Source organism: Leptonotus elevatus, chromosome 6, assembly GCF_054856555.1.
Source record: "Leptonotus elevatus isolate MCC_2025b chromosome 6, RoL_Lele_1.0, whole genome shotgun sequence".
In the NCBI taxonomy this organism is placed as follows: Eukaryota; Metazoa; Chordata; class Actinopteri; order Syngnathiformes; family Syngnathidae; genus Leptonotus; species Leptonotus elevatus.
The window spans coordinates 27,575,728-27,598,275 of NC_141244.1; the positions used below are offsets into that span (position 1 = coordinate 27,575,728).

At 53.9% G+C, this 22,548-nt stretch overlaps 2 protein-coding genes across 7 annotated transcripts; one reads left to right on the top strand and one right to left on the bottom strand.

Moving 5' to 3' along the window:
* The first annotated feature begins 627 nt into the window (after positions 1–627).
* Positions 628–15,520, top strand: dennd4b (DENN/MADD domain containing 4B). 5 transcript variants are annotated; one of them, XM_086079631.1, is made up of 29 exons: positions 633–803; positions 2,228–2,578; positions 4,068–4,323; positions 4,390–4,459; positions 4,555–4,724; positions 5,182–5,423; positions 5,502–5,568; positions 5,889–5,947; positions 6,022–6,166; positions 6,245–6,420; positions 6,721–6,821; positions 7,530–7,745; positions 8,427–8,572; positions 8,643–8,776; positions 8,852–8,966; positions 9,370–9,576; positions 9,645–9,773; positions 9,835–9,949; positions 10,060–10,215; positions 10,557–10,758; positions 11,271–11,550; positions 12,308–12,403; positions 12,460–12,635; positions 12,708–12,813; positions 12,898–13,101; positions 14,438–14,534; positions 14,604–14,781; positions 14,861–14,919; positions 14,990–15,520. In XM_086079631.1, the coding sequence occupies exons 2-29, from the start codon at positions 2,262–2,264 to the stop codon at positions 15,133–15,135; spliced, it is 4,365 nt and encodes a 1,454-aa protein (XP_085935757.1). In that variant the 5' UTR covers positions 633–803; positions 2,228–2,261; the 3' UTR covers positions 15,136–15,520. The 5 variants fall into 5 exon arrangements, with proteins under 5 accessions (XP_085935756.1, XP_085935753.1, XP_085935755.1 ...); XM_086079630.1 differs by having other exon boundaries at positions 628–803; positions 6,022–6,420; positions 9,370–9,558; XM_086079627.1 differs by having other exon boundaries at positions 631–803; positions 6,022–6,420.
* aldh5a1 (aldehyde dehydrogenase 5 family, member A1 (succinate-semialdehyde dehydrogenase)) lies at positions 15,452–22,210 on the bottom strand. 2 transcript variants are annotated; one of them, XM_086079634.1, is made up of 12 exons: positions 22,083–22,172; positions 21,943–22,002; positions 20,836–21,167; positions 19,966–20,049; positions 19,673–19,843; positions 19,479–19,595; positions 18,722–18,865; positions 18,503–18,646; positions 18,026–18,184; positions 17,780–17,943; positions 17,236–17,294; positions 15,452–16,640 (listed from the first exon to the last, which is right to left on the bottom strand). In XM_086079634.1, the coding sequence occupies exons 3-12, from the start codon at positions 21,130–21,132 to the stop codon at positions 16,423–16,425; spliced, it is 1,557 nt and encodes a 518-aa protein (XP_085935760.1). In that variant the 5' UTR covers positions 21,133–21,167; positions 21,943–22,002; positions 22,083–22,172; the 3' UTR covers positions 15,452–16,422. The 2 variants fall into 2 exon arrangements, with proteins under 2 accessions (XP_085935760.1, XP_085935759.1); XM_086079633.1 differs by having other exon boundaries at positions 21,943–22,210.
* Between the last annotated feature and the right edge of the window lie 338 nt (positions 22,211–22,548).

Consider the following 22,548-nt stretch of genomic DNA (forward strand, 5'->3'; position numbering starts at 1 on the left):
GGAGCTGCTATTCCAAGATAAAGCAAGAGAAGCAGTACCTCTGCTTCAAAACAAAACTGCAGCAATGCTACTTTCAAATGAAAGCAACAGTAACACCACTTCAAAATAAAAGCACTTCTTCTTCGAAATAGAAGAAATACATTAAGCAACAGCACTGCTACTTAATAAGAGCAGCTGTACTACAAAAAGAAAAGCAACAGTTCCACTACTTATATATAAAAGCAAGAACTCTACTATTTCAATTGAAAAGCATGACTTCAAAACAAAATGGGCAGTACCACCACTTCAAAATAAAAGTACTTTAAATAGAAAAGCAACAGTACTAAAAAAATAAAAGTAGTACAACTATTTTCATGAAAGACGGGATGGCTCTGCTCCCCCATAAAACAAAACACAGAAATATTTGGTATACATTATAGAGATGCTAAATCGCAAGTATGCAGGTGTCCACTGTATATCATTTACTATATTTAAAAAAAACACACATACATTTGATTTGTGATTAGCCTATTAATCTGTGCTTTTATTTGTATTTCATCGTTAATTCCTAGAATCAATTAATCGAGTTCACTTGTGCCGCCGTTCTTTTACTTTGAATGGTGCTAGTGGGATTTGCGGCAATAGTGGCGGCGGTTTCTTTTATTTTGAAATGCTTCGCGGAAGTGGGGTTGACAGCGCGGCCGCCTTGACGTCTTGCCGCGCAGCCGGAGCCCAGATCAAACATGGACGTCACATGGGAGCCAATGAGCGCAACATGAGAGTCTGCGTCTTCTGCCGCCGGACGAAGCAGCAAACACGAGCAGGTAGCGACGCTCCCAACGCTTCAAGTCGACATTTGCCACAATGAGAACAGCTACAATGCCGCCGCTTTCCGGAAGCTCGGCTAACGCGGCTAAGCGAGCGCTGCTAGCTCAACGCCGTTCTCCTATAACGGGGCTCGGCTTGGCTGTGAGCCCTTTATCGGACACGCCTCTGCCGTTTCGTCGTTTCTCTCGCTGCGGGGCCAACATGTCGGCAGTCTGCCGTCCAGCGTTTAAAAGAGGAACCGGAACGCTCCCGGCGCTAATGTGCGGCGGGCGGCCGTTAAGTGGCAGGCAGCAAGCGCGGTGACGGGCAGACGGCAGCTGTTGTCCGATAACGGAAGCAGCCAGCCGGTTGCCTGCGACCAACATCCCCAGTCTGTCCGTCCGTCCGTCGTTACGCCCGCGTGTGCACGCGATGCGGAGGCCCTCTGTGACGTCATGCGTTTATTTCCGGACCAGTGCGTGAGATGCGCTCGGCCAAACAGGACGTTCGAACCCTCGATATTCCATTAACCGTTAATGGAACACGCACCGCAGCTGCGCGCCATCTTCATCCTCATCACCATCATCATCAACATCATGTCTAATACATGTGATCCACATGTAGTACACATGTTGTTGTCCTTGACTTTTACTTTGTATTTTGTTTGAACATGTAAACAAAGACATGATTGACATGTCACGCATGACGCATGTGTGTGTTAAAAATAGTCCCCCACACACACACGAGGCCACTTCTCATCATGTGACCCGCTCATGATGTCATCACTGACCGTCTTACACCCATCAAGACACTTTTGTGCTCCTCTCCATGCACACGCTAACGCAAGGCGCATGCGCACGCATGCTCATCTCTCTCACACACACACACACACACACACACACACACAGTGACATTCATACTCACAAACGCGCATGCACGTGCGCACACATGCTCACACGTTGACAGCGTGTCAGGAAAGAGGAAGTGAGGTGATGACAGTCAAACATGGCCGCCGTGGGCGGCAACAGGAAGCACCTGACGGCATCCTTCCTGTTTGACACTTTCACTTCCTTGCGCCGCCCTGCGATCGTTGAGGCCCTTCTGAACTTGCTCGCTTGACCTGGTGAGAGGCCACGCCCACTCAGGTCAAAAAGCCCTTGAAGTACAAGACTGTTAGGCAAATCACTAGCTGGAGTTTAAGGCTGGTGACTAAAGATGATTTTAATCAGCGATTTATGTGTTCAATGAATTGCATTAAAAATATATATTTGAAGTTGTCATTGCAGAAAATGCAAGTAGACCGGTCGCCATGACTGGACTGGACGAGAGTATTCATTCATTTCCTCAAATAATCAAATTATTCACAGTAACTTAAGTCGATGGTGATAATTGGCAATTCCTTTTTGAAAAATGTTGTTGTTGTGCTGTCAAATGCGACCAGCAGAGGCGGGCACATCGGCGGCGGCGGCGGCGGCATGACGGAGGACAAATGCCCGCAGCTGGTGGACTACTTCGTGGTGGCGGGTCTGGACCCGGCGGGACCATGGCGACCTCTGGACGAGGAGGCCAGGACCGCCGCCTCCACGCCGCCGGCGGGCCGGGGGGCGGAGCCGGTGACGGACCTGGTGGTAATCGCCCGCGGCTTGGGCGAGGAGGTGCCGCAGGGCTTCACGTGCATCGACAAGTCGCTGGGCGGCCACTCGGCCGAGCTGAGCGCCGGCCTCATCAACAACCCGCGCCTGTACCTCTGCTACAGGAGGGGCCGCGACAAGCCCCCCGTTCTTGACCTCGGGTAAGACACGCCGGGGCGTCCTTGTCATGTCGCAAGGGGAGCGCGTCGGAAACGGCTTTGCGCCGCGTTCCCCTTTTTTGCGCAGTTTCTTCACTTCCGATCTTAACAGTGAGATCCATCGAGCTGCACGCGAGCCGCTATGAAGGGTCCTGGCGACCCGGGCCGCGTTGGGGTCCTTGCGCGTTGGGGCCCTGGCACATAAGACAAGAAGCCCGTCAATTGTTGTAAATGTTGTTCCCAGGCCTTATGTGTGAAGGGTTTTTCCAAAACAGCACGGCTGTCTTTGCAAACGGCGCGTTGCTACGGCAACCGCGTGCCACAAAATCGAAAGCTTTCAATACTATTTCCTCTTGCACCTCTTTCGACGAATCACCCAAAGTTTGAAAACGAGCAAATCAATCCTCTTAAATGGTTAGTTGACTTGAGTTGCAAAAATGTGCAACTTTGTAAAACCGAGAACGACTTTCTTTTGGGATACAAACGTCTCAAATAACACGTTTGCTCAAATGTCCTTTAATCCCGTGTTTTTATTTGAGGAGGAAAAGAAAATCGATAGAACAGATTTCTTCAATCGCAGCCTTATCAATAGTTAATGACATTTATTTATGATTTCTCAAAATAATATAAACGAATGTGCAACACTTGATTTCGAGAAATGTCTTCCATTGTTGACATTTTCAAACATTCCTAGGAAATGACAATGGCCCATCACTGTGGTGAGCTATTTTTGGCCTGCGGGATGCTCATGCGGTCCTTGTGGGCTGCCACCTTGGTGACCCCTGACCTCTATAGTAGGGATGCCAGCATAACTGCAATGTCGTGGTATTGAAATTGCCACAAAATGATATTCAAAGCAGCACATCTGTTAAAAAGGTGAGGTTGTATTCCATTTGGGTAGTTCTAGCACCCTCTGGTGGTCAATTTATGAGTGCAGTTTCATTTGAAACTGGAATGTTTTGGCGGCTGAGGTGATGAGCTCTCATATAAATCAGTCATACCAGCAACTATATTCCATTTGTTTTTACACTGTAGAATGAGTTTCGTTTTTTTATTCTTATTATTTCGCCAATCTCCCACAATATCGTGATATTTGGATATCGTTACATCTCTACTATTTAGTGATCAGGAAGTACATCGTTTAATGTTTACATGTAGTGAAGGAATGCAACTAACCATCATTTTAATCATCCGTTCATCTTACGGCTTTTTGGTATTAATTGATGAATTTGATTTGAGAGAGAAAAAAACGTTTCAAGTTTCCCGCCTTTTTCCCAAAACAGGATGATGATGATCGTGTTCCTGTTTTTGTGGTCAAAAATGTTGAAAAAAGTGAAAACAAAGTTACTTGCAAATGTCTTATTTTAAAAAAACAATCGGTCTGCTTTTGAATTTTGAATCGAAACTTGACATTGTTGGCAAAAGTAACTTGGAGGTTTGCTGACGCAAGTTGCGTGCGTGCGTGCGTGCGTGCGTGCGTGCGTGCGTGCAGGGTGTTGTACGAGGGCAAGGAGCAGCCCAAGGCGGGCTGGTACGTGATCGAGACCACGCCCTACAGCCGCTCGGCCAGCCTGAGCTCGGGCGCCGGCCCGGCGACGCACCGCGTCTTCCTGACGTATCGGCGAGCCGCCGACGCGCAAGGCCTGCACTCGCTGGGCGTGACCGACATCGGCGTGCTGCTGCCCGGGAAGGGCGAGGCGGCGCCGCACACCTTCAGCCGCGTGGACAAGAACCTCAACACGGGCATGGTGAGACATGTCGGACCGGGCGCCGCTCACCGGACCGCCCGTGCCAATGCGTGTGCGTGTTTGCAGTGGGGTCCCGGCGTGTTCGTGTGCTACAAGCGAGCGGTGGCCAAAGCCAACGCGCTGGTCTACGAGGCGGGTGAGTGCGCAGGCGGCGGCGAAGGCGGAGAAGGCGGCGAAGGCGGAGAAGGCGGCGGCGGCGCCCGTTGACGCTGTGCGCGCGCTGCCTTGCAGGTCTGCTGAGCCGCTACCCGCCGCACGACCAGGACGCCTTCCCGCTGCCCGAGTCGGTGCCCGTCTTCTGCCTGCCGATGGGCGTGGCGCTGGAGAGCTGGCCCGCCGACGCCAAGTACCGCATGCCCGTCTTCTCCACCTTCGTGCTCACCTCGGCCAGCGGCGACAAGGTGGGCCGCTTTCTTCAAGCACGCGCGCACAAAAAGACGCCAATCGTTTGCAGGGGACTTTTTTTCTTCTTCTTTTTGTCCCGACATTAAAAGTTCAAGACAGCCAAACCCAAACCCAAAAAACCAGCAAGCTCTTTTTGTGTGTGCATTTTGTTTTCGATGTTTGCTTCATCCCAAAAAGGACGACGTCACGACGCGATCGCTTGGGCCGGCTTTCCGAAATCCATCCGTCGATACCGAATCCATTTTCCTTCATAAGTCATAAAACAATGATTATTTCCCCATCAATTCATGAGAAATACAAATTTAAAGGCCTAAATATATTCCACATTCATCAATATTGGAGAAAACAAACCAACTGATTGGAATCCAAATGGAATGGATTGAGGAAAAGAGTATTGATCACGCAATCGCTCCCAATTGATTGCGAACCACTTTTTGTGCGTTTGCGTTGCAGGTGTACGGCGCCGCCATCGAGTTCTACGAGGCCTTCCCCAGGGAGGTCCTGTCGGAGCGTCAGAACGTGCGTCTGGGCCTGCTCAGCGTGCTGGACCGCCGGCCCGTCCCGCAGCGCAGCCTGCAGGCCAAGAAGAGTATCTGCGTGCTCTCGCACTGGCCCTTCTTCGACGTCTTCCAGAAGTTTCTCACCTTCGTCTACCGATACTCCGTCTCCGGGCCCCACGTGCTGCCCCTCGAGAAGTCAGAATCCCGCCCGTCCGTCCGTCCGTCCGTCCGTCCGTGTCATGTGATGTCCTAATGCCGGAATGACGATTGCAGGCACATCTCCAGCTTCATGCACAACGTTCCCTTCCCGTCCCCGCAGCGACCTCGCATCCTGGTTCAGGTACGTGCGCCTCACCTTGTCGCCAGGGCAACATGCGCGGCAGCTCTTCGCAAACCGCATCTTCACCCGAGCGTCACCCGAGCGTCACCTCGTCCCCATCGGCTTAGCGTTCAGCCGGTTGCCATGACAACGCCGCGCCTGCATCCTCTTCAGTATCCCGAGCTAATCGTTGATCAGCTCGTTGTCGCCGGGTTGCCATGACGACCGGCCGATCAGCCAATCCCATTTTGACAAACGTTTTCACTTTGCCGATCGTCGCGACATGTTACGATGCATGTGAAATCTCCACGTGGTTGTTGGCGTGTGTGCGCGTGTTGCAGCTGTCGCCGTACGACAACCTTCTCCTGTGTCAGCCCGTCTCCTCGCCGCTGCCCCTCAGGTGCGTGTGACCCGCTGCGCGTGTTTTTTTCTCGGTGCGCGCGCGCCTGTTGACGATGCGCGTTTGTGCATCAGCGGCGCCAGCTTCCTGAAGCTCCTGCAGAATTTGGGCCCGAGCAACGCGTGCACGCTGCTGCTGGCCGTGCTGACGGAGCACAAAGTCCTGCTGCACTCGCTGCGGCCCGACGTCCTGACGGCCGTCGCCGAGGCGCTCGTCTCCGTAAGAAAGCGCCGCCAGCGGGCGCCGCCGGCGAGCGCCGCCCATTCCTTTGCTTGTCTTGTTTCTGTTGCCGTGCAGATGACCTTCCCGCTGCGCTGGCTGTGCCCGTACATCCCGCTGTGCCCGCTCCAGATGGCCGAAGTGCTGCTGGCGCCCGTGCCCTTCATCGTGGGCGTGCACTCCAGCTACTTTGACCTGTACCGACCCCCCGCCGACGTGTTCTGCGTGGACCTGGACACCAACACCCTCTTCCAGTCAGTGCGTGCGTGCGTGCGTGCGTTTGTCCCGCGTGCGAGAGAGTCAAGCGAATGGAAGCGCCGGCTTGATGTCGGACCCAGTTTGAAATTGATCTCCTCCATCCGCGTCTGAACGCGCGAGAGCGCTTTCGGTCGTGTCAGATTGTGTCAACGTTGCGCCTGAGAGCATTTGACGAGTGCGTGTGAGTTCCACTTATGTGAGAGGAGCGCTTGAGATGGTCACTTGTTTGTCCGACGACGTGCATGTAGGTTGGTTTTTTTTTGGCGTGAGAGCGTTCCCTTGCTGTCGCCCGTCAGGTCGGACGAGAAGAAGCCGTTGTCGTGGCGATCGTTACCCAGGAAAGCCGGCAAGACGCTCTTCGGCACGCTGGGCAACCTGCACAAGACGCTGGAGCAGAGTAGGTCCCAAACGACAACAAGGACACGCACACACACGTCATTTGTTGCACCAGTCACAAAGTTTCGGCAGTCAAACGCTTGCAATTGGTTGCGCAATCGTATCATTGCTTTTGATTTCCATCCCTTCAATACTGAAAGTATTCACATAAAATAAAATAAAATGTACGGTAAAATGTTACATTGCATTTTAAATGTATTTAAATTCATAAATAATTGAAATGTAATTGAAAGAATCATTTATGATTTTTTCATTTCATTTAAAATTGAACAAAGACAACATTTCATCTCGACAAGATCAATGGATGATGTTCGTCCGTCCAAAAATGCTTGATGAAGAAAAAAAACACGCTAATAACACGTGGGGGGGGGGTCGGTTGTTGAGTGTGATTTTTAGCCTCCAAATTGCAGAATATTTGAGTGATGATGCAATTTAGAAGTGTGCGCTGCTCCCGTCATTGCTAGCGGCAAGACAGCGGTGCTGAAAGTGCAGGTTTTGGAGGGTTCCCTGCTCCAACGCACCTGATTCCAATCAATAGGATCGTTCTGAGGATTATGCAGGTGTGTCGGGGAAGGGGCCGTTGCAAAACCTGCAGGAATCCGGCCCTCCGGGACCCAGATTGATGCGCCGGCCGATTCCGGGGACGCCGTTTGGATTGCGTGGCAGCGGCAGCCATTTTGTGTGACCTCCGCGTTTGCTTGCCTGTCAGTTTGCTGTCCGGGTCAGGAGGAGGCCACGCTGGAGTTCCTGCTGACGGACTTCGACCAGATGTACCGCCGGCAGAAGCAGCTGGAGGCCGACATCCAGGAAGCCTTCCTGCGCTTCATGAGCGTCCTGCTGCGAGGCTACCGCGCCTTCCTGCTGCCCATCACGCAGCCGCCGTCCGACACCGCCACCGACTGCGGTTCCCTCTTCAACCTGCAGGGTGAGCTCTCCCGCGGGCGGACCCCGCCCCTGTACGTCGGCCCGTCGGCCGCCATCTTGCCAGCCGCGTCTCGATGCCAAGCGACTGGCGCTTTTGCATGTTGAGGAGCGAGCGCCATTTCGACGAACGTTTCAAGAAATGCGGAAATAAAGTGGAACGCAAATGCGAGAAATTTGGGGGGGGGCAAAATTCCCCCAAATGGATTTGGAAGCAAATGGACAAAAGGAAAATGCTGGTTTTGGCTACGGGACAGCTTTTGCAAATAAGCGATGACAAGACCGGATAAAGCTCGCGCGCTCGGACCGGATGTCCGCTCGAAACGGCCGTCGCGACCAAATCTGCCTTTTCGGTTTGAAGTTTCGCTTCAAAATCTTCAAATCACAAAAAGTGCAACGTTGGCTTTCATTCGGTGAAATGAATTCGGCTCAAACGATATCACGGCAATTGTTTGAGCTGATTGATTTGATTGATACGCAAGAGAGAGAAAAAAAAAACCATTGGCAGGATTCGGACTTCAGTTCTCGGAATTCAGTCCGAATCGTGCCAAAGGTCGTTTTTCTCGCTCTTCGCCGGCCGTCATCGTCATCCCTCGATGGCGGCCTTCGTCACGCGCGCGTCATCGTGCCGAGGCGGTCGGGAGGTTAACCATCGAGGCTCGCGTGACGTGTCACTTCCTGTCAGGCTTCCTGAAGTCTCACGAGCGCGCTCAGCAGAAGTTCTTCGGTCAGCTGACGCGCACGCAGATGTTCACGCAGTTCATCGAGGAGTGCTCCTTCGTCAGCGACCGCCACGCCTGCCTGGAGTTCTTCGACGAGTGCGTCCAGAAGGTCCGTCCGCCCGGCGCGATTGGACTCAAAGTAACAAGACGCCAATCAAAGGCGCTCGCTGTGCCGGCAGGTGGACGTGGAGAAGCCGGAGGACGTCCGTCTGGCGGACGTGGACGAGAGCCACGGCGGCGAGCGCACCGTCTTCATCATGCCGCCCGAGCAGCCCACGCAAGACGACGGCTCCGAGTGCCCCGCCCGCTTCAGGTGAGCCGCGAGATCGGCGCTCGGAGCTCGCCGTCGGTTTGGTTCAACATTTGCTTTGGGTTTCGTCGTGTGCAGCTACGACACGTTCCCCACCTTGAGGGCGGAGCTCTTTGACCGGCCGCTCGACCAACTGCGCGTCCCCGCCAAGGGCAGTGCGCCCAGTAGCCCCGCCCCCAGGCGCACCAAACAGGTACGCAAAGAGAAATGGAGAAGCGCATATAAGAAGGGGACGTTGAAAGAAAACGGAAACGTACCGTGAGAAAGAAAGAGAAAGAGAATCGTTAGTTTTTTTAAAAAGGGAGAAATTGAAAGCATGAAAAAGAAGCCACGAAAGAAAACAAAAGCAATAGTGACAGAAACGGAATGAATGGAAAGAGAAGACAATGAAAGGAAATGAAGCAAAAAGACAAAAAGAACAATTGAAAGAAAGTCCGAAGAAATTGCAAGAAAGAAAAGATCGAATTTGCGGAAAAAAGGAACAAACGAAGAAAGAAATCCCTCGTAAGAAATATGGAAAAAAAAGGAGAATGCAAATGAATAGAAAATGAAGCTCAGCCGTCGCCCCCCCCCCCCCCCCCCCCTCCTCCCCCCAGGAGCTGAAGGTGGCGCAGCGGCGCGCGCAGACGTGCTGCGGGTCGGCCGACATGTGGTGCAAGTGCCTGCTGGGTCACATGTACGGCCTGTGGTTCATCTACCTGCCCACCTTCGTGCGCGCGCAGAACGCCAAGGTGCCCGCCCTCCACGCCGCCTACGACGTCCTCAAGCACATGGAGGGCAGGAAGGTGCTGCTGCCCGACGAGGTCAGGAGGAGGAGCCAAAGTGCCCGTTCTTTGCTCGCATGCGTGACCTTTGCGTGTGCGCGTGTCAGGTGTGTTACAGGATCCTGATGCAGTTGTGCGGCCAGTACGGGCAGCCTGTGCTTGCCGTGCGCGTCCTGCTGGAGATGAAGAAGGCGGGCGTCACGCCCAACACCATCACGTACGGATACTACAACAAGGTACGCGCGCACGCCGCCGGGTTGCCGCCGACTTGCTCATTTTGCACACTTTTGCACTCAGGCGGTCCTGGAGAGCAAATGGCCGTCCACCAATCGGGGCGGGCGCTTGCTCTGGGCCAAGTTGCGCAACGTGCTGCTGGCCGTCGCCCTCTTCAGGCAGCCCATCAAAATGCGAGGTGGGAACGCCCGCCGCCCGCCCCCGCCGCCGCGTCAAAGCGGGATGACGACATGGCAACTCTTGCTCATCTTCTTCTTCTTCTTCTTCTTGTTGTGGCGGGACACGCAGCTGTCATGGAGGAGGAGGAGCGCCGGCCCCGCCCCCGCTTGCCTCTGATTCGTCAGGCCAGCTGGAGCGGCCTGAGCCAAAGCTCCAGCCACGAATCTCTGCCGGGATCCTTTGGCAAGAGCAGCAGCCTCAGCAGCATCAGAACGCCCGCGCAGGGTAACTCGCCGCACGCCGCACACGCCAGACACAATCTTGACACGCCGTCGGCCAAAAATGACATTCAGCGTGTTTGGCGCCTTTAAGTCCTACTTTCCGAAACTATTGAACATTTGGATAAATGAATCAATTGTCTTGTCGCCGACCGTGAAGTGACGCGAGCGTATTCGATGGCTGAAAACATCAAACAAATCATAGGAGGCGCAATTTACATTTTGGAAACATTTACGAGTAAGGAAAGAAGGACATGTCTTGCCCCCCCCCCCCCCGCCACATCCTCAAAATCTGTAGAAGAAAAAGAAGCGGCGGCGTCATCGTTTTTGTGCTTTTGTTGTGGACAGTGGCGGACGCAACAAGCAACAGGAAGTGGAGCCACCATGACGGCGTGTTCAGGAAGCCCCCTCTGGCGCCGCCCGCAGCGCCCCCCGGTGGCGTCCTGGTGCGTCGCAGCGACATCTGTTTGTCCAGCTTCTACGCCGACGCCGCAGAAAACGACAACGAGGACGCTGGCGGCTGGGAGGCGGCGGCGGCCAGCTCGGGAAGGTGGGACGCACGCACGCACAGGAGCGGAGCCAGAACATTTTCATTGGGGTGACCAGTGTGATTTTACAAATCAATCAATCAATTAAACATCATATAACAAATACAAATAAAATAATAATATTATAAAAACAATAATAATAATCATAATCCTAAAAAGGTTTTCTCTTTGTGAGAGTTGTTGGACTCTGCGATTGGCTGGCAACCCGTTGAGGGCGTACCCCGCCTACTGCCCCAAGCCAGCTGGGATAGGCTCCAGCAAGCCTTGTGAGGACAAGCGCTTAAGAAAACGCATGGATGGATAATTTGGTCGAAAAATCACAGATACTGAAATGTTCCCTTTGACATGGCGGTAGCGAGGGGGGGCCACTATGTAGCACCGCCCCCGCGCGCGCACACGCACACACGGAAAGACGAGCATCAGCTCGCATGCTGGGATTGCAGTCCGGAATGTGGGTGAGGACAGGAAGTGGAGATGCTAATGCTAATGCTACTTGTGCCCTCTTCCCCCTCAGAGGCGCGAGCGCGAGCGAGGCGTCGTCGGTGGACGAGAACGACAACAAGGTGCCGCCGCCCGGCCGAGGCCTGGCGGGACGACTGCAGCAGCTGCTGACGCCCACGCGGCACCGGGCGGCCGTCCGGCGCGCCGCCAGCGTGGACGAGCGGCGGGCGGGAGGGCGAGGGCCCGCCGGAACTTCGGCCCGCCGGGTTTCCGAGCAGCGCCGGTCCAGGAAGTCGCAGGTGGCGGAAACGCTGCTGAAGGCCAAAGAACGTCTGGCCAACGCCACCTCGGAGGTGACGCGCACTCGCACCCGCGCTTCAACAATTGACCACAAAAGTCCAATGGGCAAAATTAAGTGTAGCACGCTCAGGTGGCAGCCAGCTCTGCTGACGCCCACGTCACTCACCAGGCTGCGACAGGCCCCGCCCTCTAAAGCCATACACACTCAAAATCACCGATACGACCGTATGGAACGTGATGACAACATTCTGTTTGATACAGCAACAATTTTGGGGGATTCTTGCATCGGATAATCAGTCACATGAACGAGAAGGAAAAGATTTGACAGCCATTGAAGAAAACGAAAGCTTAACCGGTGTGCCTTGAGACACAAATTTAATTTGTTCCATGGCCCTGCTCGGATCTCAAAGCGCTCGTATCTCCATCAAAAAGAAGGCAAACGCATTTGATCCGTTTCCGCCTGCACAAAAACATCTGCAAAAAAACACGCTCGGAACACAAAAGCAAAATAGGAGGCGCGTGTCCCGAATGTTTTGTCTTCTGCTGGCGCCACCGACTGGTGGTGTCCCTCCACTGCACGTTGGCCGGATGTTGTCCAGTTTGCAGGCGACATCTAGTGGTAGAAGTCTGAAGCGCGCACCCATATCAGGCTCAAAAGTTTTGCTCATGTGGAAAGATAGAAAAAATCGGAACAAATCTTCCAAACCTTGTAAGTCGAGGCATTTGCATTCCATTGCGCGTGGATTGCCGCGACCGCCATGACGCGTTTGCCAGCGCGCTGACGCCATTGTGGGATTTGTTTGTGCGCAGAGCTCGCTGTCGCTGGGCAGCGACGCCGACCCGGCGGACGCGCCTCGACCGCTGCGCCACTCGTGGGACGCCAATCAAGACGCGGCGGGGATCGAGGTGAGGCGCTCACACCTTTGATTGGTCGCCGCCTGCTGAGTTGATTTTGTTGTCAGGTTTTGATGTCGAGCTGCTCGCGGTGCCGCTCGTGCGGCTGCCTGGTGTACGACGAGGAGATCATGGCGGGATGGACGCCCGACGACTCCAACCTCAACTCCCGCTGCCCCTTTTGCGCCGCCACCTTCGTCCCCTTCCTCAACGCCCACATCTGCGACCTCCGACCCCTCGTCAGGTACGCGCCCCCGCCTGTCTTTCTGCGCTCGCCGCGGACGTACCCATCTTTTGCTCTTCCGGGCGTTTGCAGCCACGGCGAGGGCGAGACCGCCGCCCGGCCTCCCGACGAACAGCCGCCCTCGGCGCGGTGCAACGGCGTGGGTGACGACTCCGCCCCCGAGAGCGGCGCGACGGCGGTAAGCGTGGAGTTATGCGCGCGCCGGTGGAACGCGCGAGCGCGCGCGCGAGGTGTGGCTCAGCTTGCGGCGTGTGCCCCGCAGGTGGCGGTGGCGTACGTGAGTCCGCTGGTGCTGCGGAAGGAGCTGGAAAGCCTCCTGGACCACGAGGGCGAGGCGGTGCTGGGCCAGCCGCAGTTCCTGGAGAGCCACTGCATCATCTTCTGGAACCTTCTGTGGTTCTTCCAGCGGCTCGGCCTGCCCAGCCACCTGCTGCGGCTCGTGCGACTCCTCGTCAAGCCCGTGCAGGTACGGACGGACGGACAACGTTTGCCGTTTCATCGCATTCGCTTGCCTCATAAGTCATACATTTTACATGACAAATTGCTGACGCTGCATGAACGGATGGGCCGGACCGAGGCTAGCTCGGATGCTAACGCTACATGAACGGATGGGCCGGACCGAGGCTAGCTCGGATGCTAACGCTACATGAACGGATGGGCCGGACCGAGGCTAGCTCGGATGCTAACGCTACATGAACGGATGGGCCGGACCGAGGCTAGCTCGGATGCTAACGCTGCATGAACGGATGGGCCGGACCGAGGCTAGCTCGGATGCTAACGCTACATGAACGGATGGGCCGGACCGAGGCTAGCTCGGATGCTAACGCTGCATGAACGGATGGGCCGGACCGAGGCTAGCTCGGATGCTAACGCTACATGAACGGATGGGCCGGACCGAGGCTAGCTCGGATGCTAACGCTACATGAACGGATGGGCCGGACCGAGGCTAGCTCGGATGCTAACGCTACATGAACAGATGCATGCCAATGCGGACAAAGCTTAATTGCAATGGCCACTGACGACATTAACAAAACAAACAAAAACTCATTAAGTAGACCACGCAATTGCTTCTTTCGTCGGCTTTCCTTCTGGTGTTCACAAATGGATTAGCATCAAATACATTCCAGATTAAATTTTGTTTTTATCCAATTTGAATCAGATCTGGATCAACTTCAAATAGGTCTCAGATCAGGTTCTGATTCAGATCACACCAGTTGAGTTCCAGTCCGGTTCAAATCAGGATCAGGTTGGAGTCAAGTTCATATTAGGGTCAAATTGGGTGCAGGTTCAAATCAAGTTCTGTTAGCTTGAAGAGAAGACGACTTTCAAATTGGGAGTTTGATATTTGATTTGGAAGCAACGACCTTCAACAACAGGTCGCGTTCATGCAACTCCCACCTGTGTGTGTGTGTGTGTGTGTGTGTGTGTGTGTGTGTGTGTGTGTGTGTGTGTGTGTGTGTGTGTGTGTGTGTGTGTGTGTGTGTGTGTGTGTGTGTGTGTGTGTGTGTGAGTGTTATATCATGGGGACCATTTTCTGGGTTTTTACTATCGTTGTGGGGACCACGTGTCTTTGTGGGGACATTTTGGTGGTCCCCATTAGTCCAAACTTCTTTTTGAGGGTCAAGACTTGGTTTTAGAGTTTAGGTTTGAATTGGGTTATGCATGAGGTTAGGGTAAGGAATGGGGGTAGGCAATCCTTTTTGATGGTTGGGGTTAGGGGGAGGGGCTAGGAAATGCATCATGTCAATGAGATGTCCCCATTAGGAATAGAAATCCAACATGTGTGTGTGTGTGTGTGTCAGTCGGAGGGCGCGTGTCTCCGCGTGAGGCTCCTGTGGGACACCTTGACCCCCGACCCCGACTCGTGGCCCCCCCTCTACGTGCTGTGGCGCCTTCACAGTAAGTCAGCTTTCCCAGGCGTGCCCCTTAACCCCGCCGGCTAACCCCCTCGCTCGCTCCCTCCCTCAGGCGGCGTGCCGGTGCGCGGCTCCCGCTGGCGGCGCCACAACCACCCCTTCACGCTGGCCTTCCTGGAGGAGGTCCTGCGTTGCGTCGGCATGAACGAGGTCCACAAGGCCGTCGCGCTCTTCCTCAGCACCGTCGACGAGACGCGACGACACGCTGCTGCCGCGCCGCCGCTCCGCAGGTGTGTGTGCGCGCGTGTGTGTTTGTTGTTTGTGTGTGTTTCTGCTCACGTGTGTGTGTGTGCGTGCGCGCACGTACAGGAGCGTGTACCGAGAGTTGCTGTTCCTGACGCTGGCAGCCATGGGTCAAGATCACGCCGGTAAGTGTGGCGGCGTGTCACGAAACGGCGCCCTCGCGTTTGGACTAACGTGACGGTGTGGTCCTCGCAGCCGCTTTCGACAAGAAGTACAAGACGGCGTACTCGCGCCTCAGCAGCGTCATGGGCAAAGAAGAGCTGCGCGAGAAGCGAGCGCAGCCTCCCAGCGCCAAAGCCCTGGACTGCAGACGCAGCTTGCAGCCGCCGCTCCAGTGCTGATGGGACGCTGCTCGCCCGCTCGCTCGCTCGTTCCCTTCTCTCCGACGGTGCGGAGACGTCGCAGGACGCCAGCGTGGCCGCCGCCGCCGCTCGTTCTGTGTTAGCAAAAAAAGCGTGCAAGGGCGTCGCGTTGTGAGCAAGCAGACACGCGTCTCCGCCGCCGTCTTCAATGAATATGCAACTCATGACATCATGATGATGTCATCAGGCGCCGTTGGTGGGAAGAATGGCTTTGTGGTCATGTGACCCGAGCCGTCTCATTTTTCCACTCACCCCAAAAAAATGTTGGTTGGAGATTTCAATTAAATATCGACTGTTGTGTTTCTCTGTAATTTATTGGCTTGTAAATGTTTTGGTTTTTTTCAATAAAAGCAGGTGAAGATTTCTTGCATGTTCTGCTCGGTGCCTTCGGATACGACCGCCGGGTGGCGCCACTCGACTCGTCGCGACGGCGAACAAAACCAGGCTGAGCAACTTTTTCATTCCTTTTCAAACAGTTGGCTTGCGAGGGTGCGCTTGTTTTCCGGTTGGGGGCAGCCGCAGGAGGGCGGGGCTGAGCGCTCCCGTACGCTGTCCGCCTTTGCGCTCCTCAAAGTGTGTCAACCAATCGCGGCGCTTGTATGCAGATGAGCATGCTTTCAAAACTGATGAGGTACGTCAACTCGCCAGCCACGCCCCCTCTTCCCGCCACGTTGTTAGGTTTGGCGCGGGACAACAACGGACGCCGGCGTCCCATTCGGAGCAGAATCCCCGCCTGTGACAGCGACGCCGCGTCAGTTGTGATTTTTTATTTTTTATTTTGGGGGGGGTTTGATGCACTGGCAGCCAAACGTGCTGACTGTATGAAATGTTATATTATACAAAGAGTTATTTCCCAAATGACCAACTACTTTCCATTTGGGATCAATAAACATTAAGGACGACATCATTCATGCGCTCACGTTCACAAGCACGTCCAACACGACATGCGTTCGTATCAAAATTACACAAATGGAGATGACATTTCTATCTTCTTGTTTGTTCAAAACTCATTTTGTGCCGTTTAAAAAAGACACATATACTCAAATTGATTTCATTGAGCGACATCAAAGAGTAAATAATCTCTGCTGATTGGCTGGCACAAACTTCACATCATCCAATCACAGCTTGAACTACTAAATGAAGGAGCAAAACACAAGTCGACTGTCACTGGTCAATTGAAATGATGCTAAGCTAACTAGCACGCTACCGCCGAACGAAGAGCACGAGCTAATTAGCGCTAGCGTCCTCTTGTCGGCACGTTGTCGGTCAGCCGCCGAGCGACAGGCCGCCCAAGCAGACGTACTTGACCTCCAGGTACTCGTCCACGCCGTACTTGGAGCCCTCGCGGCCCAGACCGGACTCCTTGACGCCCCCGAAGCAGGCCTCGGGCGTGGACAGCAGGCCCTGGTTGACCCCCACCAGGCCGACCTCCAAAGCCTCCGCCACCCGCCAGATCTGAGACACGTCCGATGAGAAGAAGTAACCTACGGCGGCGACCAATCGCAACACGCAAAACTGTTACGTGCTGAACAGCAACTGGACGACACGCTGCTCTAAAACTGGTCCGAGTCCCGGCGCATTTGAAAGAGCTCTTCTTTTTTCTTCAAGTTTTACATTTTGAAAGGTAAAAATAAACAATGAGGAACATTTGCTACCACCCAAATAAACGACTAAGTAAAATGTAACAAATAAAAGAAAATTGGTACCGTTGAGTACGGGTATTGATTTCCAGGTACCGAGTATTGGAACAGAACCGCTTCAATTGTGAAAGGTTACCCGTCCCTATTTAGGGCTTGAAAATAACATGACCGGGACCAGACGAGAAGTCGGCAATCGACCAGAGTGGAGCAGAACTTGAAAAGAACCGGATGACGACCGGCCACTTCGACCGCCGGAAAACCAGAAGGCGATTCGACTACAAGTGATGATTAAGACGAGTCAAGGACAGGAAAATAACGGCCGAACGGATTAAACCCACCACAACTGAGTTCTGGACTAAAACTTGCGAAGAACTGGACTCGACCAGGAAAGTGCGGACTGCATTGGCTTAGGTAAGCACATTCCCGATTGGCTGCTCACCTGCCAGGCCCACTCGGCACGCGTTGGCGATGGCGAGCGCTTCCTGCTCCGTGTCAAACCTGCACGGGAAAACCACAATTGCCATCGTGATTGATTTGAGCAAATATGGAGGATGCGAGACGAAACGTCACATGATCAAGTGGACATCGAGGTTATTTGAGTTATTTGAGTTCACTAAAACTAACCAGCAACTCTAATCCAAAAAGCTCAACAAAATCAAATGGAAACGAAAAATCACTATAATTAAAACGATATTTTTGAAAAAACTATAATGATAGCGAAAATGTCTTCTTCATTTGGGGATGATTGTAAATGTGATTTGAAGCACATTCATTTTGATATGAACCGGAATAAGGACGATTGAACGCGTGTCGCACAAAAGATGACGTCATACACAATTACACAATTTGGATTCCCCCCAAAAAACTCAAACTAATACTGAAACTAACTCAAACTAAAAACGAATAACAGAAGCGCCCCGAAAAGTCCATTTCAAAAGCAAAATGTGTAACGACCCGGTCGGCGCTCCGGCAACTTTGCTCACCTGACGACGGGCACCAGCGGCCCGAAGGTTTCCTCTCGCATGCACAACATGTCGGCGCTGACGTCGGCGAGCAGCGTGGGCGCCACGAAGGAGCCTCCGAGGCGTCGGCCGCCCCGCAGGAGCCGGGCCCCCCGAGAGAGGGCGTCCTCCATCTGATGGACCACCTGCCGGGACGGGAGGGGACAAGAGACCGTCCGATGACGGGCCGGGCGGGACCTCGTCCGGCCCGGCATCCTCGACTCTGACCTTTTCCGCCGCCCTGTCGTTGATGAGCGGCCCGCACGTGGTTTCCGGCTCGCTGCCGTGTCCCGTCTTCAGATCGCGGTCCATGGCGGCGCCCAACTTGGCCACGAAGCTGTCGTAGACGGAACTCTGCACCAGGAAACGGTTGGAGCACACGCACGTCTGGACACCAAAGGAAAAGAAAAAACACTTTTCCTCCGAAAGGCCTTCCGGTGCAAATGTTGAAAGCTGCCGTTCGAGAAGCGCAAGTTGCGTGTTGCTCGCGGAGGATTTCCGCCTGTTTTTAATGGCTTGTGAATCCGCAAGAATTGGACGTGAAGCATCAACGGAAAAACGCTTTTAAATGTTGCACTTTAGAATTTTCACTTTTGATGCGAAGCACATTTGAGTTGAGAGGTCGCGCAGCCTCGCTCGTCTTTTGAGGACGAGATCTCCAAAATCAACTTTGGCACGTGGCGTGGTTGCGCGTTTTGAGCTCACCTGTCCCGAGTTCCTGAACTTGGAGGCCATCGCTCCTTGCACCGCCTTGTCCACGTCCGCGCTGTCAAAGACAATGAAGGGGGCGTGACCTCCCAGCTCCATGGAGACCCTCTTGACGGTGTCGGCGGCCATTTTCAGCAGAACCTGACAACGCGGCGCTCGTTAGCATTAGCGTGCTAGCACAATGACAACGGACAGGCTGTTTTTTTCTGGTCTTGCCTTGCCGGTGGCGGTGGAGCCCGTGAAGGAGATCTTCGCCACCAGCGGGTCGGTGCACAGGACGCGGCCCACCGCCGGCGTCCGCTCCCTGGAGCACGGGACCACGTTGAACACGCCCGCCGGGAGGCCCGCCTGGGACGACAGCTAACGAGACGCGACAACGCGCGGCAAGGTGAAAACACGCAACGACAATTGTGGCGTGGAGGCGCATGCGCACTCGAATTGATTTGTCTTCAGTTGCGCAAGGAAACTCAAACTAGGCTGAACGAATACTGGACTAGGACTTGTCAAGTACTCGACTTGTGCCAGTCAAAGAACTAGAACAAGACTAAACCGGAGTAAAAGTAACCAAGATCTGGATTTGGACTCAATCGTGGAAAAAAAAGATGGCCTCCAACTCCAGTACCCTCAAACGGATCTAGCTTTAGTACTAAACTCGTCTCAGAGGAGAAAAGCTCCGGATCAGGACGAGACGAGACCAGAAAAGTAAAACAACTGAGGTGAAAATAGAACTGGACTAAAAGTGGACTCAACTGGACAAGTGCTGAACACTCAGACAAACCTGACAAGAACTTGCCTAAATGACTCAAACTGGATTTGGACTACTACTTGAAATGGACTGGCACTATTTCTGGGCTGGAACTAGACCAGCACCACAGATTATGCATCCGGGTCAGGACCAGGCCCGCGGTCCCGGACTAGCATTTTACAGCTGGACTTCAATTGGTCGCAGATGACGTCGTGTGATGTCGTGCACCTCGGCCAGGGCCAGCGCCGAAAGGGGCGTGTCCTCGGCCGGCTTGACCACGACGGTGCATCCCGCGGCCAAGGCGGCGCCGACCTTCCTGGTGATCATGGCGCTGGGGAAGTTCCACTACGGCACAAACGCGACACAGCGCCGACGTCACAAACGGCAGAGCGGCCGAGCTGGCCCGCCGGCCAATGGCTCACCGGCGTGATGATGGAGGCCACGCCCACTGGCTGCTTGAGAAGCAGGATCTTGCAGTCCTTGAAGGGCGAAGGCACCACGTCGCCGTACACCCGACGAGCCTCCTCTGAAAACCAGTCCAGGAACGACGCCGAGTAGGCGATTTCGCCCAAGGCCTCTTTCAGGGGTTTGCCCTGAACAAGCACACGCGTATGTCACGCTAACAACATGCTAACAACATGCTAACAACGCGCTAATAAAGTCACGTCACGCTAATGCCGCTAAGGAAGAGGGATGGCGGGGCGGAGGGACTGACGCTCTCAAAGGTGACGATGGCGGCCAGGTGGTCTTTGTGCTCCGTCATCAGCTCGGCCCACTTCCGGAGAACGACGCTGCGCTCCTGCCGACAACAAGCACAATCAGCACATTCGCAATCCAGCGCTCGTCCTCGTACCGTCGCGCTGGAGTCGCTTCCCCCCCCCACTGAATACGGTCAATGCACTTGAATTAAAGGGTGGATTTTTTTATTTAAAAACAAACGACATTTATTCAGTGGGGGGGGGGGGCAATGTGACATTCAGAAATAATTCTTTGGCATCAAATGATGTGTGCCACAATTGAACCTGGATGCCCTCTTCAGCCCAGTCCCCAGGTTTTCAATGGGGTTGAGGTCTGGGGACTGCCATGCCTCGCCATGGAAGAAGCGTCTGCCTGGACAATTTTCAGTGCGACTGGAAATATAATTTTTTAATGGAACGCGTCGCGCCAAAACTGGCCACTGCAAGTCGACGTGGAATGTTTTGAAAATGAAAAGTACTGCACCGATAAAGACGATCGTGAAAAGTTCCAGCAGCAAAGACAGCCGCCGAAGGGGGTGAAATTCATTCTCCGCATTTGAGGCGTCCCCCGAGGGAGCGGTGAGCAGCAGCAGACGCCACGCTCAAGAATCATTTGGTGATCGAACCCAATTCCAGCCCTTAAATGCAGAGTGTCAAGCAGGGAGGCCATTTTTATCGTCTTTGGTATGACCCGGCCAGGGATCGAACCCACGACCTCCCGGCCTCAGGGCGGACATTCTACCGCAAGGCCACTGAACTGAAGAGGATGCATATCGCGTCACGCTTGGTTCTGCTCCAGCATGTTTGATGGATTTGATTGGTCGCCCTCGCCTTGCCTTTCATCTCACCTTGGCCGTGACGTCCTTCCACTGGCGGAAAGCCTCGTGGGCCGCGTCCACGGCCCGCTTGGCCTCGTCCGGCCCGCAGTCCGCCACCCGCGCGATTTCGGTCCCGGTGGCCGGGTCCAAAACCGGGAAGTCCTGCGGAGCGCTCACCCAGCGGCCGTGCACGTAGGCGCGCGTGCGCACCAGCGGCGAGCTCGCGTCCAAGCTGAAGGCGCGTTGGCGCGCCGCGGTCCCGACGTCGACGGCGGCGAGCAGGCGCGCGCACCGAGTCGTCTTCATCACCACCATCATCATCATCATCCTCGTCCTCGTCGTCAAGCTGCTGCTGGTCGGACCTGGGGCGGCAGGCGGCACGGGAGGAGGCGCTCATTCACTGGGAAGCTTCCGGTCGCTTTCAACACGCGTTCTGCATTCTGGTCACGTGACCGCGCACGCTCAATGGGCTTGTTATGTTGGCGGCGGCGCATGCGCACAGCACGCACGCACGCACGCAGGCACGCAGGCAGGCGCTTTGCAACAGGTTTTATGGGTCACGTTACACACGCGAAGAAGAAAAAAGAACGACAGCGAAGGTGCGCTTGATGACAACTTGACAAAATGATGAAAAACAAGTAAAAATATTAAACGAATTAAAAAATAAACGTGACCAGGTAGCGTCTTTTTTTCCAAGACAGTTTGCCTTTGATTTCAAAATCGCATTTGCAAACTTTCCACTTTTTTACTCCGAGTTTGATTGTCGCTATTTTGTGTTTTTTTTTTTTTGCTTCGAATACGTCAAATGCATAAATTATGCGAAGTGCAAAAATGACAGACAGACAGACAGACAGACGGATGGATATAAATAGAGCGTAGATACGGTCCTGTCATGTCCTCACATGTGTGAACTCTCTTGATTTTGACCAAACCAATTTGTGATCGCTTTCCGTCCATTTAGCTTGCAATTTCTCATCTTTTGCAATTTCTCATCTTAACTTGCCGTGAAGATGGCGGACGTTTGCCGTCGTTTCGCAACCGCAAGCCTGATCAGGGGCTGCTGTCGTATCGCTTGAACGTTTGTTGGACAACATGTTTCTGCAGGAAGCTCGGAAAGATGGAGGACACAAAACGAACCTTTGCTGCAGCAACTGCGGACGCTCGTCTTCTTCTTGCAGTCACTTCGTCTTTTCTTTTCTTTTTTGAAAACGTCGAACAAGAGAGGTCAGGGAAGGAGTGAATATATATCAAACATCAAACGTCCGGCTAACTTTTACTGGCAGGTCAGAGGACACGCCCACTCCCGCGGCGGCAGGCCAAGTGACAGCTCGAACCCAAAGCAAATGAGCCCAAAATGCTGCCAGGTCTTTCCGGGACGCCCTCGTCGTGGCCGGTGAACCGCAGCAAATCGGCACCGTGGAGACACAAGGTCACGTGATCGTCGGCGCACTTTTTGTGTCGCAAAATAAGATTTTATGAGATGATCGTGACCTTCGGACGGTTGCCATGGGGACGCACGCACACACAATGCGAAGCAGGAGTCACCAAAAGTGGCACAAAACACTCACGAGCTCAAAATCTGTTGCTGCATTGAAGCATTTCAGCGCTCATTTGTTGCAGTAAATTTGTGGAAAAGGACGAATGATTCCGAATGCAGTCGCGTCCATGTTTCGACACTTCATGACCTGGTTCAAAACAAGCGAAACAAAATTACGCAAATATCATAAGTCGGTAAGTATATAA